The following is a 19088-nucleotide window of genomic DNA, read 5'->3' as shown; positions in this document are numbered from 1 at the left end:
CTGTGTCCCGTATACGAAGGTGTGTTTCTCTCACCAGACAGTCGGTGGGCCGCGGTCCAGTGCAGCCTGCAGCACAGTGCTCATTACAGCAGTCGCTGGGTGAAGGCCCTTTGCACCTCTTAGAGCACTGCTGAGCACAGTTCAGCTTTGTTACTGGAAGTAAGAACAGGACAGAGTCAGTGGAATGATGATTTAATGAAACGAACTGTGTTGCAGATAGAGATGCTGCAACACCTGAATTTCCCCTCTGAATCCCCCTTGGGATCACTAAAGGCTGATCTTATCTTTTCTTACTGGAGTATGACTGCATAGACCTACTGTTTCTCAGCGGGAGACTATGGAAACAACCCTGGCTCAAAACGAAAAGTTGGGACACTAAAACTTCAACAAAAGCAGACTGCAACGATTTGCAGATGCTTTTTCGATCTGTCGAATATAAAACAGGCAAACTGAGAAGATCCACAGTGGTCTAACTTTTTTTCAGAATCCTGGTTGTGGCTCAAAACATGAACGACACTTACAATAAGATGTGCAATAAAAACAGATTTGAGCTTTCATACCTATTAAAACTAAACCTGCATTAGCTTTGTTTCATTATTCTGACTAAATCACAGATTAACAACTCACAGGTCTGACAGTTTCCAGGACCAGGTGCCCAGCATGAACCATTGAAGCAGCTTGAGTCACATTTTCTACCTGTAAGACCAGATAAGATATTAAAAAAAAGTAAAATGTTGAATTCTTTCCCTTTACAATTATTGAAGAGTCTCTGCCATCTGCTGTGATATGTATTACTCACAGCTTGGATTGTTGCTTGCCACTGGGAGCTCCATGACAGGTTTGCTCTCAGCGTTGACAATGTCCCACCACTGTATTGTTTCTACATTGCACAATCGGTGGATTCCAAACTTCACTCCCCCTTTAAGAATTTCTGAAGAAGAAAACATGACACATGAGTTCAGCAGAAACGACGCACTGATATCTCTACTGCTTAATATTGAAAGCTGAGGTTTTGTGAGAAATTCTGTCACTTAAAAGAGAGAATAGATGGCGAGGTGGACCGACCTGTCAGGCTGGGCAGGAGGAGCTCGTTGGTGGCCTGACCTGTCGGTTTGTCGATGTTGGAAAGAACAGCGAGGGCGAAATTCCTCTCGTAAAGCGTGTGACCACGAATGATGCGTAGATTCTCCAGAGAAATCCTGGATGCCGTGTTGAGTGCGATCAGTACGTAGCCGCCCACTTCTTCGATAGACTGAGGAGGAAAAAAGAGTGAGAAAACTTTGCTTTGCTTAAAGTCAGATTTATGATCAATTATGATCATGATACTACTTTATCTTTTGACTGATTCACTTCTGGTATTGTTTAAGTAGAACGCTATAATGACACGTTGCCATCTCTAAATCAAATACAGATAAAGCAACAAAAAAGAAGAGTTTATTCTGACAGATTGCAATTGTGAACTTAGTCATTATCTAAATGAGAATGATCATTTTTGTATTTCATTTTCACTGAGAATATAAATATATAACCAAACAAGCATGTCTAGTGTCTACTTCCCCAGATGACAAACAGTGTGCCGGGGATGACGGTATGCAGTTTAAAATGTCCTGAAAGCACTGCCTCACACTTGTTGCGCTTATTGTCAAGTCATTACCTTGACGTGCTATCAGCATTTTTATCAATTCACACATGGAGCTCACTCTGTAGACCTTTTTCCACAGCAGACATTTCGAGTTGTCGAAGTGGGAAAGGCTCAGGCGGAATCTGTAATGTTACTAATGGCTGCATTCCATTTAGGTGAGCTTGTTCCACTGCTCAGGTATTGCTCACTGCTCACTCACTTGACATGACACTTAATAAAATTGAGCCATCATTAACGTCATCGGTCACACCTGTACTTTTCCTACCTTGACAAGTCAAAATGTCTGGCGCGAAAAGAGATACTAAGAGTTGAACCAAAAATGAAAAAGTGAAGCAGTTAAACTGGATTTTGGAAAGTTAGGAAGCCAGACCCCGTCCTCGGTAGTGGAAACCACCCCTGGAACTACTGCGTTATTTCTGCTGACTGGATGTTTTTCTGTGTTTATGTGTGCAAGCTTGCACATGAGTGTGTGTGGTCCCTCCTGACATCTGCCCAGTCTTCACCACCTTGTCGCCACAGCTGGGGTTTCAAGCAAAGCTCCAACCGGAGTGCTATAAACACACTGAGTCACCATCAGCTCGGACTCTCCGCTGATTTTAATGATCTGTATTGATGTGATAAGAGTAGTTATGATTCAGGAGCGACTGTCTGGAAAGCTGGCTTCATACTACCCGAGTAACAACTAGAAAATGACCAGATGAGAGGTGCTTTGTTTTCCCATGTGCTGTGTGCATGTTTAGCTAACAGAATAAAGTCTTTACACTGAGGAAGGACATGTCACGGTGATCCTCCATGTAGGTGATCTCCAGGTTCTCCAGGACCACCGTGCAGTTGCTGTACGTCTTCACCATGTTCATGTAGTGGTCCTCTTTGGATCCCAGAAGGTTCAGCCGGTTGGTGATGCCTTGGCATACTGCAGGGAAAGACCGAGAAACAAATCTGTGAGATTTACTTGAATGCTGAACACAAGACGACAAACTGGCTGTAAATCATCTGCAGTGTCACAAAAGCATTCATCCAAGGCCCACGGTGCTATCAGTCAGAAACATTCACTGCTTATATAACGCTACTGGCTCAATTTATGCCTTTCTGTCTGTGTGTGTGTGTGTGTCTGTGTTTGTGAATTTGATCTGGACAGTCATAACTTGGCCCGGCTTTCATGTGAAAATACACGATCTGGGTTGCATCTACAATAGGAATCAAATCTCAGCAGCGAAGCAGATTCTGGCTCGTGAGTCAAAGTGAGCTGGCTGTATTTACACTGGCAGAGGCCTGAATCTTTCCACTGCTATGCAGGCTAGTTAAAACAACCACGGCGACCAGCATCTCCCGGCCCTTTGTGTCATTTCAGAGAAAAGGATTTGGTGTGTCACAGATTCCATGAGATCTGCGAGTGCATTTCTTGGGGGAGCTTCAGCCCTCTAAATCTCATAATTAATAACCGTCTCAATAACCCCAGCCTAGTCTGAGCATATTTGATTTTAGGGCAAGTTCTTGACATGACTTAATAACAACGTAGGGCTTAAATAAAATGCTGATGTGTGCAGTTTCTCGAGTTTAAAGTTGCAATAACAACAAAGGCATTGATAGAGAGATTCACAGGACTACAATTATGGGCTGATAATGAAGCCTATCTGGCGTTATGCAAGCGGGTGTTTGGATAAGGACGGCAGACTGATAAGTTCAGGCAGACACAAGAGGCTTTTTTCCTTAAAGAATGTGATTTTATAAGGAAAGAATCCCCGCTTAAGACAGCAGGTCGACTTCCTCTGTTCAGTCGTCCCCTGAGCTGGTCAGACAGGTTCTGACTGGCACCGAAAAGGGAGTCAGCTGTGTTTAACACCGCTTCAACATACACGCACGTACATGAACACTGGCTTCTGCATGCACACATAATGAGCATATAACTTGTTTTTCCTCTTTTAAGTGCTGAGTGATTTATGGGTTAATTTAGGAAATAGGTTCAGAAAAACAAGAGATTATTTCCCCGATTATTAGAAATCAAGATGTGCAACGTCTCTTGGGTCACATTCCACGACGTGTCCGCTCTTGACTCCAAAGAACGCCAAAACATGAGCTCGCAACTCTGAGACACGCCTCACGACACAGTACATAACATTTAACTGCACAGAGGCCAACCCAGCCCTCTGGTCATAAAGGATTACATTATGCAATCAGATTCTTTTTAATCAAGTATAATAAAGGTAAAAAAAATGCACAATTAGATTATAGTAACACTGTCAGGACAAATTGATTACATTTTTAATGAAGTCTTCAGCAACTGGCAGCTTTTATATTTGGATTTCGTTATGATCACAGCTTCATCTTGTAAAAGATGCTAGGTCACATATCTGCACTAAAACATCTAAAAACGACTTTTGTTATCCCAAATTTTTCCATTAATTTCTAATGACGTATGGACGGAAGGACAAATAAGCAAAAAAACATAATGCTTCAGTCATGGCTGTCGTGGGCGCAGAGGTATAAAAATCATGACATAATTTGGGGTTTGCGACCAGTGATTCTTTTTAATTTTCAATGAATCTGTTGAACATTTTCTTGATTATTTGATTAAGGTTTCGGGTTGAAAATGTCAGAGGTAAGGGTGAAAAAATGTCGATCAAACCAGAAAATGTTCACATTCATGTCGGTATAATCAGTGGGTTTGGCTGTTTTTTCCTAAAAGTTACTCAAACTGATTAAACGATCACTAAAATAACTGCCTATTAATTCTAATGGTTGAAAAGCGATCACTTCATTGTCAAACTACTATCTGAAGTAAATATTTTGTACTGTTCCTCCTCCTCTGTGCTCTTCACACATGTTGTTGTTTTGAATTCACACAAACCAACAGCGGTCGGGCACCCAATCAGTGAGAATTAGGCGCAAACATCTGTCTCCCACCCTGCCTCTTCTTCCTCCTCATTAGTTTGTCCCCGAGGGATCATGCTGACATGAACCCTGCAGTCCAGCAGCCTAACGTCCAGGCAACAGAGGCAGACTGTGGCAAAAAGCGAGCTGACTGTTTTAATTAGAGGAGCCATGCGAGATGTAATTAGCCCCCTAATTATTACTCAGACTGAGGGACTGAACTGCGATAAACAAAAAGGTTGTCAGGACAGTGCGGATGTGAATATCAATCTACTTGATTTCGGACCTCCTGAATGACACCTTGCAATTAGGGATGCTGATTGTGGTTAACTAATATTTTGTTTCACCATATACCAAAAAAAAAAAAAAAAAAATCATGTGCATCTCCCTCTACCTCTGCCCACTTCATGTATGAATGTTTTTGTTCACTTAATATTTATGACCAGCAGTAAAGGCTGCATGAGCCAGGTGACTAAAGGTTCAACAAACTTCCTGCAGCAGAGGCGGGGAGAGAAAAAAAAAAAAACTGTTGATTGCTCAAGCAAGCCCGAGTAAAGCCACTGTAAACACTCTCCTCTGTCCAGTTGTTGATTTCGCAACTCCGCTGCAGGTGGTAAAAGACCTGATATTCCTACGACCATAAACTGACTTCCTCATCGGGCCTGCAGCACGAGAAAGAAACGAGGTCAGGCTGTAGCCAATGTAGACGTTAAAACCAAACGTTTGGCCTCACAGCACCTACATGGTCTTTCATGTTTTTTGACACACATCTGAGCTCGATGCGTCATAAAGAGTTTCTGCTGGTAAAGGAGGACAGCAGCTAGTGTGGAAAAGATTATGCAGAATGGAAATTACTGGGAATCTTGTTGTATTTCCACAGCAGGTGATTCCATTTTGACTCATCAAACAACTTAAAACGCAACTTACTGTCCGCAAACCGGTTAAATGCGCAGGTGGGGCCCGCGATGATGTAACTCATACTCTGACAAAGACTAATTACAGATTGCTTCACTTCCTCCAGCTGTATTATCGTCACAAAACGTCCAGGAGGTTACTCCAGGAGCAGGGAGGGGCAGATCTGGTAAATCTCTACCTTCACCACTGTTTGCATGCGTGTGGGTGTGTGTGTGACGGCATGTACTGAACGCGAGCGAGCAGGAGTACAAAATATTCCTTGGGTTGCTCTGATCAGCAGGCAGCCAGAGCGAGACAAAGGGCTCGATAAACCCTATCATTAGTCATCTAAGCTCGTTGAAGTGTGCGACCGCATATCACTCGTTTGATGTTTACTTGGGGACTTGCGTTTGGAAGTCAAGGGTGTGTGGTTGATATTTGTTTCTCGAGGCTACAGGATCTGTGCGACAACAGAAAAGTAAATTGCCGACGGTTATTACTGTGAGATAATTAACTCATTCTTCAGATCCACAAAAAACACACGCTCGAATAGCAGGCTCCAGTCGAGAACTCACGTGCTACCTCTAACAGAGAGGGCAGCTCGTATCGGTGTTTCATCTGCCCGTTCTCCTCTCATGAGCTGTAAATAGACGAAAATGTACTCAAATCTTACCATATGATGCTTGAATGTTTGTGTAATCGTGTAAGTAAAGTGCAAAATCATCCCATCCAATACAAAAACACCACAGAATGAAAACCTATGAAAAAAGTTGATGTTTGTGTTGACATCTGTCTGACAGTCTCTCTCAACAAAATCTTACTGAAATGGAAACTTCAACATTTTGGAAAATATTTTTTTGTTTGCTTTCTGCTGGAAAGTTAGATGAAAAGACTGATACCAATACCATGTAACTACTGGGATGACTGACTGACCAACTCTTATATTCATACATTAAGAAATCACCCTTCTCATGCCATAACCTAAACAACCCAAACAGAACTAGAGTGCAGTAATGTATTGTGAGATTTACTGAAGTTATCATGCTAAACAGATCAACACTGCCCTGGTCCTCAAGCTCCCAGCCCAGACTGCTAACTGCACAGCTAACTGAGCTAACTAGCTAATGGGATCTACATTGCGCAGCATTAAGCAGTTACTCTGGAGATGCTCCCGTGTTGAGTGTGAATTCAATAGGTGGCCAAATCTTACTTATTGCACCGTTCATATGAAGCTACTGTGAGCAGGCACTTAGTTTTACATAATGGCAGGAAACAGGTGGAAACAGGTAGCCAGCCTCTGTAAAAACAACCTCCTGTAAAACAGTGAATCGGATTTTTGCACGCTGGTTTTTCTTATTAAATCAGTTAGATCAAACAAACTATGTATAACAGGTTCAATAAAGTACTTTGAAAGTGCTTGTAGTTCCTGTTGGACAGAGCCAGGTTAGCCCTTTTCTGCTCTTTGTGCTAAACTAACTGGCTGCTGTCTGCAGCCACATATTTAACAAAAAAAATGAGTGCAAGAGAAAAAGGTTTCAAAAAATAATAGGCCTAATTTTGTTAATGCCGTTTTATTTGTATGTGTGGTAAAAATGCTTTTTAATCATGTAGGATCCCCCATTATTCATCATTTGAGTAAATGTGAGCATGGCAGGAAGAGTGACGCTCTACAGAGGAAGTCAGTCAATTAAAGGAATTTGGCCAACTATTAAATTTCTATTTTGGCCTTTCTTGCCCCCCCCCCTCGCTTTTAAAGCTTCCCAAAGTAGTATTTATTGAGGGGCTTTCATATTGGATTACCCATATTGGTTGCACATATGTATATATACACGTGTTTGAGTTGTTATTTAAAAGCCTTGCTGGCAGCGAACTGTAAAACGTAAACCTTTTCTTTAAACTCTGAAACCTTATTTGACAGAGAAAAGGGGAACAAGTGAAACAGAGTGTAAAACCAGAGTCACGGCAGACAACATTTACAAACATTTGAGGCACGTTAACTAAACATGGCGAGATCAAATGTACAATGTTAAGGAGCAAAACCAACCAAAGGAAAAGGGTTAAAGTCTGCCATAAATTCACATTCTGAGGTCTCCTTTAGATGTTTGGATGAAACTTTGTACTTTCTTCTGGCCATGAGAGGAAGTACTGCATGGCTACGAATGCAAACCACTATTTCCAGGGACACGGCAAAAACTATCCCAACTCCTCTAATGGTTTCCTTTTCTACAGTGAGCCATTTACTATATGTCTAAATCATCATGCTTTCTACCTTTTCTACAGACAACAGAAATGGCCCTGCCGCGTTCTCTTCCTCTCATTCACTACCTGCAATTCAATTAAGCTGTGTCCAGAGTCTGATAATTACATTATCTGAAAACTTAGACATAATTAATGAGAAGCCGCAATGCTAACTGACATAACTTTGTTTATTTCTCTCTCCCAAGTCAAAAGCATTACGGCAAAGTATCTTATGTAACTCAATCTTCCGTGTTTCTCCACTGATAACAAAATCGATGCCGAGATTTATTCCCGTATTCAGGGGTAAATTGTGGTTAACCGCCATCGTAAGTCTCTGCAGATGATAAAAAAAAAATATATGTTGGGGTTTATATGGGATAGGACTGACTCAAATTTCCAGATCTTCAGATTTCGGGAAGGCATAAATCTCTTTAAGCCCACTATCCGTGAATAAAGAGAGGAGGAAACCCTACTTCCTCAAGTCTCTCTCTGTGCATTCAGCTTAAACTTCCTCCTCTTACATATTCTGAATTGGCTAAAAGAGATCAAATGTCATATAAAAAGGGGAAACAAGGAGCACGAGAAGAAATATGTGCATTCTTTGGCAGTGTAATATATTTGTACAAACATACTGTGTAGTTTGACAAAAATAAAAAAAAAAAAAGAAAAGAAATTCTGATATCCTGCTCTCTGTACAGGGGAAACGCAATCTTCCTTTGCGTGGGAGATGCACCAATCCCTTAGAGAAAACATCTTGGGGCCTCAGAGAAGAAAAAAGGGGCCAGTACGGACCAAAGGATACCCCCCCACTTTCCCTCCCGATCCCCAGTGAATGCAACAACACAAGTCCCTTTGACATCTCAGGAAGTTGATCTTTGCGAACGGGTCAGTTCCAGACACTATCCTGTGATGCTGAAGCAGATGGTGGCTGATTGTCGTCTCCAGCGGAGGAGGACGTACTGGATAGAGCGAGACAGAGGACTGACGGACAGGAAATGCGCTGACAAAAAATGAAATTGAGAAGAGAGACAGAAGAAAAAAAAAGGAGAAGCACGAGTGGTTTGTGGTTTAACCATCTGAAGCGTTGAGCGGGCGGCTGTGGGGTCAAACTGTGGAAACTGGGTGTAAAGCCTCACACTGGATGTATGAACACGCCTGACCTTTCCATGAAGGCTAACAAAGGGCGCCAAAACATCAGAGCGGCCAGCTGTAGAAGGCAAGCCAGTGAGGCATCCCACTGAAAACGTCATGTGCCCTTTAAACAGCTCAACCACGGTGACTGTGCCGGAGTTTGCGCGCAGTGAGTGAAGTTTAGTCTGTTAAAAGCTCAGCAAAGTGACCAAATAAAGACCAAAAAGGCCAATGTTTACGCTTGGCTTCTGAAGAGCACTCTCTACCAGTCAGTGAGACACTCCAGATACCTGTGACTGGGCCCATCACAATGTTTACTCTGCACCTCAGCGTGAGGAAACCGCGGATTTAGGCTCAGCACAAACACAGGAATACAGTATGTATACTCACACCGTGGCATACTGTGATCAGCATTTCTCAGACCTTAAGGCATATAGACTGAATTAGTCCACTATAGTCCCTTATCCACTAATTAGGCTCTGTTTTTGTTTTACCTTTTTTAACTTAAGAATATGCTTTGACATTCAGAAGTTTTGGTGCTGAACAAGTTTCTCATCAAGTAATTCACGTCGGCCACCAATGACCAAACATTCCTGTTCGTTTGAAACACTAAGTTTTATCTCTGCTTACTATCGTGACATCCCAGTTTGACTTTAGCTTGTAGCTAATCATGGGTTACATAGCAGCCTGAAACAAAAATGCTTCTGGGAAGACTAAACTTACTTTTAAGTTAAGCCATTTAAATTAAATTCTGTAGTATTTCAAGTTTAGGATGTTTTTAAATGTACTTTTCTTAATTCAAATAAACAATTTCTCCGAACACAACTGCAGGAGGTGGCTCCAGTTTTCATAGGAAAAAATTATTTCGTAGACAGTGATTCCATTTAAAAAATATCCACGGCGAAGTCTGTGGATTATTCATGCTAACACGGCCATTAATCCTAGATTAAAATGTGGTTTACCTTTTCTTAAATCTGAACGAAGAAAGACAAAAAAACTGTTTGCATGGCTGCACACCACCAGGAGTTAATGAGAAAATATTTTGTTTTTAATTTCAGGAAACCAACCAGAATTTTAAAAGAAATAATTACTTATTTATTGTGATACTATTATTAGAGGATCTTTTATTGCATTCATGTTGCTTATCGTTTTGAGCTGCTGCTGTGGATAATCAACATACTTCACATTTATCTCAATACTCAATGAGGCATTCATTACGCGATGGCGATATCTGTGACAAAAGGGACAAATAAACCATAAATAATAGAAGATACATTGGGAGAGGCATAAATTACTGGGCATCAAGTTGATTTATTGGAGTTAGTTCAACACAGCTGCACTCCTATTAGTATCCAGCTGTGGCCAGTGTGCGAGGGGTCCAATGTGATGGCCCAAATAATCAAGCAACATTACTCAGATAATTATCCAGCAAGCCCTGTTGGCAAGTCCATTAGTCCTCCAAACGATCCCTCTCCTGTTACCCCAAAACTCACAACCTCCATTAGCCCCGGCCCCATTCAAATTCCAATAATGCTCCCACCATTCTGCAGAAATGCTCCCAACATTCGACCCACTTCCTCTTTAACGTCCAGACATTCTCCCTATTGAAGCCCATTCTAGCCAAGACAACCTCCCCCCCACCTCCACCCCTCTTTCTTTTTTTTCTCTCTCTTTCTCCTTCCCTGTTAAAACCATACTCCTCTTCAATCCCACAGGAAGCAAGGGAGGAAGACTGGAGAGGGAGTGGGCGGCGAGCACGTTGCCGCTAACTCACAGCCCAATGCCCCCCCACCCCCCCGACCGACCGACCGACCGACCATCACTAAGCCATGCCTGGAAAAGAAGAGCGGAGGAAGAAAGGCAAAGAAAGAGTGAAAGAAAAACAACAACCACAAGCGAAGAAACCCACACATTTCACACATCATTCCAGCAAGAGAAAGCAGCTGTGACTCGGGAATCCCCTGTTGGTTTAAAGCATTCCCAGCGCTGAGCAGCAGGCTCAGGTCGGAGCGAGCAGACAGGACAGATAACTCTCACTCACTGGACTCCTCACTTCATCTAAACAAAGGAGATAGACGCTCTTTGAGGCAGCCTTTTCTGCTTAAGGGTTTCTTATTTTTAGCCCCGATTGCTGACAGGCTCATTTCTATGTAGGTCTGACCGCTGTTTCGCAGTGTTGCCTGCCAACAACTCCGTTACTGCCTTAGTCATGTCTCCAGCAACTCTGCGCCGCTCGAGCCTTCGCAGAGAGAGACCCCATAAAAGGAATATTCTCCAAATGCCCCGGGGTTTCAGTTAGCAATCTCTACTCTGTTGCTCAGCCCTTACTCACTATTTCAACCTCTGCTTTACACATCAGCAGGCCTTTAAACCCACTGATGAGTAGTTTCTTCCTCATCCACGCTGGCTGAGGTCAAGAGTCAGGGACAAACGGAGCTCGGGAAATTGGTTTGTACAGCCGAGAAGCTCTCATAATTTTTCATCGCGGCGTAAGGGTATCTTGTTACATGTTGCGTTGTACTCGCTGAAAGCATGACCAATTTAATTTGCACAGGAAAAGCTGGGCAGAACTTAGCAATGTCTTCCTCATGACACATCAAACTGAAATGTCTGCTATGCAACGGGGTGCCACTGCCAAGTACTCGGGGCCCCAGAGTGCTCGGTTATGATCTTCAGTGTGTTTTCAAAACAGCGTTATCGCCACTGAAATAGCGCAAACGGCAGCGACTGACAGAAAGCGGTGCAAGTTTGTCATCAGACACCTCTCCCACTGGCCCACGGCTCGGATTTCACCCATTGTTAACGTGCGGGGCGTCATCCTGTTCCTGACAAAAAGAGAAAAAAAAGGCACATCACACATGGTTAACAAAGCTCCGAAACAATGCGCTAGCTTGTTTAAGATGATTATGACTGCGGAGGGTGGTTGTTTCAAGGCCGCCCCCTCACTGCAGACACACAGAGGGGCTTTTGCACAACGTAAGGCCTGGCTGCTTTACATCAGTCATCAAAGGCATCAGACTTGGCAGACTAGACCTTTTTCTCGCTATCAGCCACACTGCTGAACACAAGGGCCCTGGCTCAGAGATATGCACACAACGAACTCTTATGACTACTCCAAAGAGTGGACAAGCCAGGATTCAACATCTTTCCAACGTAATCGTTTTCCTATGTCTGACCCAGGGGGAAAAACAAAAACAAAAACACAGCAATTGTCTTCCTTCCTCTCATTTTCAGTTGAACTGCAGACAGCAAATATAACTAACTTTAATGCAATAATTGCCTTAATAATGGGGTGAGACATTGGTTTATATTACACATGTGCAGCCACGATGAAGAGTTTACTCTTGGCCTTGGAAGTTGGCAAATAATCTCATCATACGTCCATATTTGGGAGCTGTTCTCAAGTGTTTTATCAACTTCTGTTTCCAAAGTCAAAAATAAACTTGTAATCTCAATTTCTAAGCCAAATGGATGAGAAGTCCTTCCAGTGCTCAAAACAAGGGGGATTGGGGCAACTGGGCTCCAGAACAGCTAGGAAATGGACCTCATGGTGAGGTTGTTTTGTTCACTACTTGGCCACAAATTAAATTTATAAACTTAAATTTCAAGCCAAGAGGTGCTCAATGTGCCCAGATAATGGAATTGGAACATCTACCATTCCTCGACAACTTGGCAAATTCATTCTCTGAGGAAGATTGTATGAAATGATCAAAAGCTTCAGAACAGCTACTAAAGGGCCCTTGTGTTGAAACTGTTATGTCAGCTACATGGTCACAAATTCAAATTCAACTTCTAAGCCAACATTGTCGAGAGGTCCTCAAAGGGCCCGAAAAGATTGAAATGAGAGTTCCTAACACTCCTCAACAACTTGGCAAATTAATTCTGTGAGGAAGATTGTATGAAACAATCAAAAGCTCCAGAAGGAGCTCCTAAATGGACCTCTCGCTGAGACTGTTTAGTCAGTTAGGACCAGCGCAGCAGATGTAATGACGTTTCCAGCTCAAAATCTTGGAACTCATGTCGGATGTTTTTCAAAATGAAGAGCAGGTGCCAAGCATTCGTAACTCTTGGACACTTTAGATGACTTTATTTCCTGGAAGCAAAAGACATCATCACATAAAAACTATCCAAAATGCTGCCTCACCAAGCCAGAATAACAATAAGAACAAAAGGAAAAGACAATTTCCCCTTTCTGAAGTATTTCAAATACCTTCTGCTTGACCGTTTAAAGGAATAAAGTTCACTGGGTTGTTTACACATCCTTTGACCCAAAAACCCAATTAGATTTTGATCTCCTGGTAATCTTACGGGGGCTTGATTATTCAAATAATACCAGGATAAAGGCTAAACATGTGGATACATATTAAAAAAAATCTCAGACTGTCGTCTAATCAGCTCAGGAAGAGGTTGTTGATGTAGTGGATATACAGGACTGCAGGTCCACAGGGCTAATCCTTACTGCCTGGCACAAGTCCAACAACGCACTCCAGGGTATTTCTATCAGGGAACCCATTTCCACCTAGCCACTATCAAGCTGAAGTGGTTTGTTATGAAAATGAAAGGAGGGTAGTAGATATTGATCATTTATCAGTCATGCTTTAAGTGTCATGGGGCCGTAATATGACACAGTGCACGGGAATACTTATAATATATGGCCTCCACCAGCGGTTTATTGGGCAATCTTGCGAGAGGGTCAATTCCAGCCTTTTTATGGAGGGAAACATTGCAAGTGAAGCAAGCAGAATTCCTTCGTTTTTACAGGCCTCTGGCTTCAATTATAAAAACATGCGGTAATGAAGATGTTCCGCTCAAAGTCCCACCAGGAAATTAATTCTGAGCTCAACGAAGCATTGGTGCCGTTGAAACTTACTAGGCAATTAGAAAAAGGTACTACAGAAGGCATGTTGTGTTCAGAGCGCATTATGTTTTAGTGCTCCGGGAGTTAAACAAATCACAGATCAACTCTGTAGCTGAGCCTTGCCACCACTACAATATTATGAACAATGCTGTCGTCTCATCTATAAAAGGCCAGGCTGAAATATGTTTTACGAGGCTGATGAAATCCCAGAGAGGTGATGTTGGCCTGTAAAAAGCTGGAACCGTGGCGAGAGAACGGCTGACATCTTCTTTTCCAGCTCTAACACACCCTACACTCTGCTCTACCCTGCCAGGAGCACTATCATCATTGTTGTCGTAACTCAGACAATGCTATGTCATGAGGAAGACGTCTGTTATTTGCTTGCCAGAATTATACTTCACTGATGTGTAAGAAGATTACTCATTGGTGTCCTTTTGTCACTCAGTTCTCATGGTTAGAGACAAACGCCAGATGAAGCGTTGATAAAACACTTTTTTAGCCACTCTAGTGACTTGGCTCTTGGAATGGTAATGTGGGTATGCTGATTACTGGTTGGTGGACCACTTTGGCCAAACTACAATAACAACAAGATTACAACAGACTTTGTTGCAGATCAGATCAGTTGTGCCCGGAGGATGGATCTTATTGACTTTGATGATCCCTAAGCAAGTTTTCATTCATATAATGAACCTCTGCTGGTTGGATTGGAGCTTAAAATTGCAAAAAATTTTTTTGTTTAGTGCTAATAGTTTAGCATACGAATGCAGACTATGTAGGTAAGTGACAAGGTTTTGGCATTGTAGGCATTCTGGTTTGCAGGTATTCATAGTCTGTTTGTAGTCTGAGCAGTAGCACTGACCAAACACGTTTGGGCGGACTTTGGGTTCATGCAGCAGTTGAATAGCAAAGGTGGCGAAACAAAATGGCCAAAATGCAAGCTTGAAACCTGTCGGCCATTGTTTAGCTTTAATTTAAGAGTTGTCTCTCAACTTAAACTCCATTCTTGCGTATCAAGTTACTAATCGGAATGTTAACAATGAATAAAGACATTGACATTTGGTATCTATAAGCCAGGTATCGGCTGCATACACATAAAGCCCTGAAACACTGGCTGTTATCCCCAAAAGCTAAATCATCCTCAAAAAGTAGTTGATAGATTCCAAGAGTGCTGATAAGCAAATGTTAGTGTCTTTACTACAGTAACCATGTTAACATGCTATCATGCTAAACTAAAATGGTGAATGAAGAACTGCTGTGCCTATGTATAGCCTCGCAGAGCCTCTAGCATGGCTGCAGACTCTTAAGCCTTGATACCATTTTGAGGCATAAGCTTTCTGTATTTTCTCTTATGATATTTGTATAAAGTATTTGATTCCCTAATTCAAAATAAAGCTCCAAAACAGACTAAGCGAAGCCTTTTAGCTAACAGTCTTCATAACTTTGAGCCGACAGGGATGCCTTTCTCCTCACTGTTGACACAGGGCTGTAAAGTCATGTCTACACGGCAAGTTAAGGTCAAGGAAGACAGATAAGCCTTGTGTCAAAGACTACAACAAAGTCCTGAATAAAGAACCTTTTGTTCAAAGACTTGGGGTTTCTGCAGGCAAAAAGACATTCATTCAAGTTTGGTCTACAAGTGAGCCACAGGGGCTGGAGGAGAATTAATCTATCTTGTGCACTTTCCATTTTCTTTGTGTGAGTTTCTCACTCATGCGTGTGCTCTCATTATCTTATTTGGATTCCTGCAACCCACCCACTATGTATGTATATTGGCTAATTTTCAGCCTTATTAACATTTTCTGCAGGAGACACTCATGTCTCACGAGGCTCACCACAAACAGCACACTGTAGTTTGAGAATTCAGGTTGTGCACTCTGCAACTTGTCAATACCGGGCACATTCAAAGATGTGACATGGGGTCGAGACCAAGAGGAACCTGGAGGCAATACAGGTATCAGTTAACAAGTTCTTCAGCATGTCTGTAGATGTTTACTTTCCTAGTGAGGACGTCTTTCCTGCAAAAAAGTTTCCAAGTGCAGCTGAAAGCAAGACAAAACTGATAACATGCACAGTTTATGGCAGAATCCACAAAGACCAAACAAGGCAAAGCCCACTCTGTTTCTATTTGACTAGTCATTACTCGCCACTGCTGGCAACCTTTCCAATAAATACTGGAAAGTAACATCCTGTAGGTCCTGAATGACACTCTACCACACCCTTGCAGTGAAGCGTGTAATGCCTTAATCACACTGTGAAAAGAAAAAGGAAAACACGCTTTTTCATAAGTCGTGCAGCAATGACAACTATCAGACAGCCCTGATCAGGATTACCTTGAGAGCCATAAATAATTTGAACTAGATAAAAGTCTATGATTTGAACAAACTGCAGGAAGCAGACTGCAAAATAATGCAGACATCACATGTTTTCAGTTGTTTACAGTGTAAGTGTGGAAAAAGCCAAAGCTTAAAGCGAAAGGCTACTCAAGAGCCAATGCAAACTACTGGAAAATGGCCTAATCCTCCAGGTAATGCTGTTAAAGAGTTCCAACATCCTTTTTAATCAGGATGTGAGCCAGGAAGCCCCCCTATTTACACTGCAAAGGGAATTACAAATTAAACATCCTGGATCTCCGTCCACACTTTTTCTTTTTTCCACAAATGCAGGAATTCATTTACAAAAGATTGGATAAATTCACCAAAATGTGCCACAAAGTCCAAACCACCAACTGTGAGTCACAGCTTCAGATACACCATTAAGTTTATTAGGCCAATGGACCACACAGGAAGACGCTAAATACTTTTAGGGAAGCAAGTTTCAGAGCCGCCACCCTTCAAACCAATGCTTTCTTCTGCTATATTCTATGACGGAGATTTGTTTTCGTGAGGCTATTGTTCCCCTCCCTGTGGGGGATTCCTTTTTTGGGCAAGCACTGTTTGAAACGTTGCTCCTCGGAATGACCCATAGGTCATTAGGGAAGACGCCACACCTATGGGAGGTCTTCGGGAGAGTAGTGAGAGACTCTCATCTCCGATTTAGATGTCAGAGTGAGGCAACAGAACAACCAGAGAGAACAGCTCGAGGCCTCTTTGATGAGAGCTTAATCAAGGGGTACTAACACCAAAGTCAAAGATCTCACCCCGTCCTTCTGATGTTTGTTTGTCTCCTCAACTTTTCTGTTTTTCGCCCCTCTTTCTTTCTTTAATCCGTGCACCACCCCGTCCATCTCACTGACATCTCTTACATTTGCATTGTGACACGGAAATCCGTAGGGCTCAGCTCTGAATACAAATGTCCCCACTTTATTTATGTGCAAAGAAAAAAAGGCCTCAGACTATCCCAGTTCACCATTCTCCTGAGCTCAACTGAGCTGCAAAATTCTCATGATCGGGTTAGAGTGATGGTTTTCATCCAAGCTGAAAGTCTCCAGGATGGAAACATGTTCAGCTGGTGCCCACTTTCCATCTTTACCTTCACAGCTAGAGCTGACTTACTGTTTCAGCAGCTCCAGCCTGACAGGACACATTTAGAAACTGCTTTGTCAAACGTAAATGATAAACATCTAATTCATTCACAACAGAAATTAACTGATAGGAAATGTTCCAGGTGCTGCAACTGGCACACAAGTAAAAAGGATGTGTGCAGTACACTGGCAAACATAAACCAGCCAACCAAAAGACATTATTTTGTTTATTCTAACCCATATTGAGCTAAAAGTAGATAGATTCTGCACTATCTTTCTGAAGATCTGTGAACAATCACTCGTATACGGATGTGCATACTGAAAATATTACAGTTATTCAGATTATTATTATCAAATAACACCAAACACCAATGACAATGCATTTTTGTTCTAACCTTTAGATATAAATGCAGGTACAAAGCCCATTGAGCTTTTCAGATATGCCAACTGTTTCCCAATGGTGTGTGTTAAAGAAAGGTTCAACTAGCAATCAATCAATTCCTACGACCAAGCCCAAGGGCACGTTGTCTCAATAGAGTGACAATGCTAAATAGAAAGGTGACAACTGTAAAACACATTGCCAATTATTTTGATAATTGACCATCAAAATTCATGAAATCCATGATGAAGAATTCATACAACTCATCCACAGGCTTGTACAGGTAAGCAAAAGAGATGGTGAAAGTCTAATTTTTCATGTCACGTTACAATCTGCTCATATACAGCCACTAATAAGAGTGATCAATTCATGTAAATTGCGACAAATTGTTACATAGAGCCCCTTTAAGAGACACACCTAGAAAAAACATTATGGATTTATAAATATATTGTTTTTCTGTATATTGTTGAGTCATGATTTTCCAAGGGATAAGGTCATTTTCTCCATCAGACAGGGTTTGAAAACGTTACTCCAACAGGGAGACGAATGAAATCCTACAAAATTATGACCACTCCTCAACACTCCCTCAATAAACCTTCACAGACGGGCTTAATAACTCAATTGAAGCTGTTGCCTTTCTTCCCTTTTAACACAACACTGCACCTGATGAGATGGCGAGATAGCGTGAGGCCGTTTTTTTTTTCCCGGCCTGAATTCCTGGGTCTCTTTCCACTGGAGACTCCGTTCAAGGCCAGCGAATCATGGAAAGGCCATAAACGCAGCGGATCACTTTGTTACCATGTACAAACAAAGGAAGCAAATCAGTTCAATGAGTAACCACATCCACTCACTTTCTGGTCTCTCACTGGATGTATACAAACTGGAGGCTGCGACACAATAAACACTAGTTTACTCTGAGCGGGAGGCTACAAGAAGAGCTTTCAATAATTAAAATCAGACATGTGGCAAGTAGTATTCCTGAACTTATTAAGAATCAAAGTCAGACATCAGAGCAATACGTAAAACGTAACTGCTTGTGGTTTGTTTAGACTGAAAAGCCAGAAACGCATCTAATGGCTCCAGAGCCGCAGCACTGCCTGATTTTTAGCACAGCACAATAGATTTACTGTATTCAGAGGTGTCTTTTATGGTTAAAAGTAAGAAGAAGAACAAAAGCAGCTTCACTTCTGTATTCCCCCCTCGATGACACACACGTTTAGCCTCGGGTGCGTCTGCTGCACACCACAGATCTCGGTTGCTCTACAAAAGTATCAGCACTGCCAGATAACCTGCCCCTCCACAGAGGCACCATTGTCCCAGACTGAAACCAAAATCCTACACCTCGCTAGCAACTCTCAAAAAATCTCCACCACTCAGACATGGCCACAGTTTATCAAAGCTTTATCCTCCTGCTCCCACGGCCCCGGACCAGAAAGCCGTATTTCCGACAATGTCTGCAGCAGATGGGAGTCTGGGAAGGTTGTCAGAGGACCGTCAGAGACACAGCAGTGGCAGCAGCAGTAGTAGTAGCATGACGGCCACTCAGGACCTTAAAACTGGAGATTCTAGGATTACACAGGATCATAACCTATATTTCACTACCGCCATCCATCTA

The 19088-nt window shown here is 42.3% G+C and overlaps 1 protein-coding gene across 3 annotated transcripts in view; it reads right to left on the bottom strand.

The window, feature by feature from the left end:
• egfra (epidermal growth factor receptor a (erythroblastic leukemia viral (v-erb-b) oncogene homolog, avian)) overlaps positions 1–19088 on the bottom strand; it is a 46217-nt gene that overhangs the window by 21480 nt on the left and 5649 nt on the right. For all 3 annotated transcript variants that reach the window (XM_037083134.1, XM_037083136.1, XM_037083135.1), the window contains exons 2-6: positions 2404–2555; positions 1066–1252; positions 800–931; positions 628–696; positions 35–153 (exon numbers count right to left, since the gene is read on the bottom strand). In XM_037083134.1, coding sequence (XP_036939029.1) covers positions 35–153; positions 628–696; positions 800–931; positions 1066–1252; positions 2404–2555 — 659 coding nt within the window. The remainder of the gene's footprint in view (positions 1–34; positions 154–627; positions 697–799; positions 932–1065; positions 1253–2403; positions 2556–19088) is intronic.

Source organism: Acanthopagrus latus, chromosome 21, assembly GCF_904848185.1.
Source record: "Acanthopagrus latus isolate v.2019 chromosome 21, fAcaLat1.1, whole genome shotgun sequence".
Lineage (NCBI taxonomy): Eukaryota > Metazoa > Chordata > Actinopteri > Spariformes > Sparidae > Acanthopagrus > Acanthopagrus latus.
Note: the sequence above shows the minus strand (reverse complement) of the source record. Positions and strands in the feature narration are given on the sequence as shown.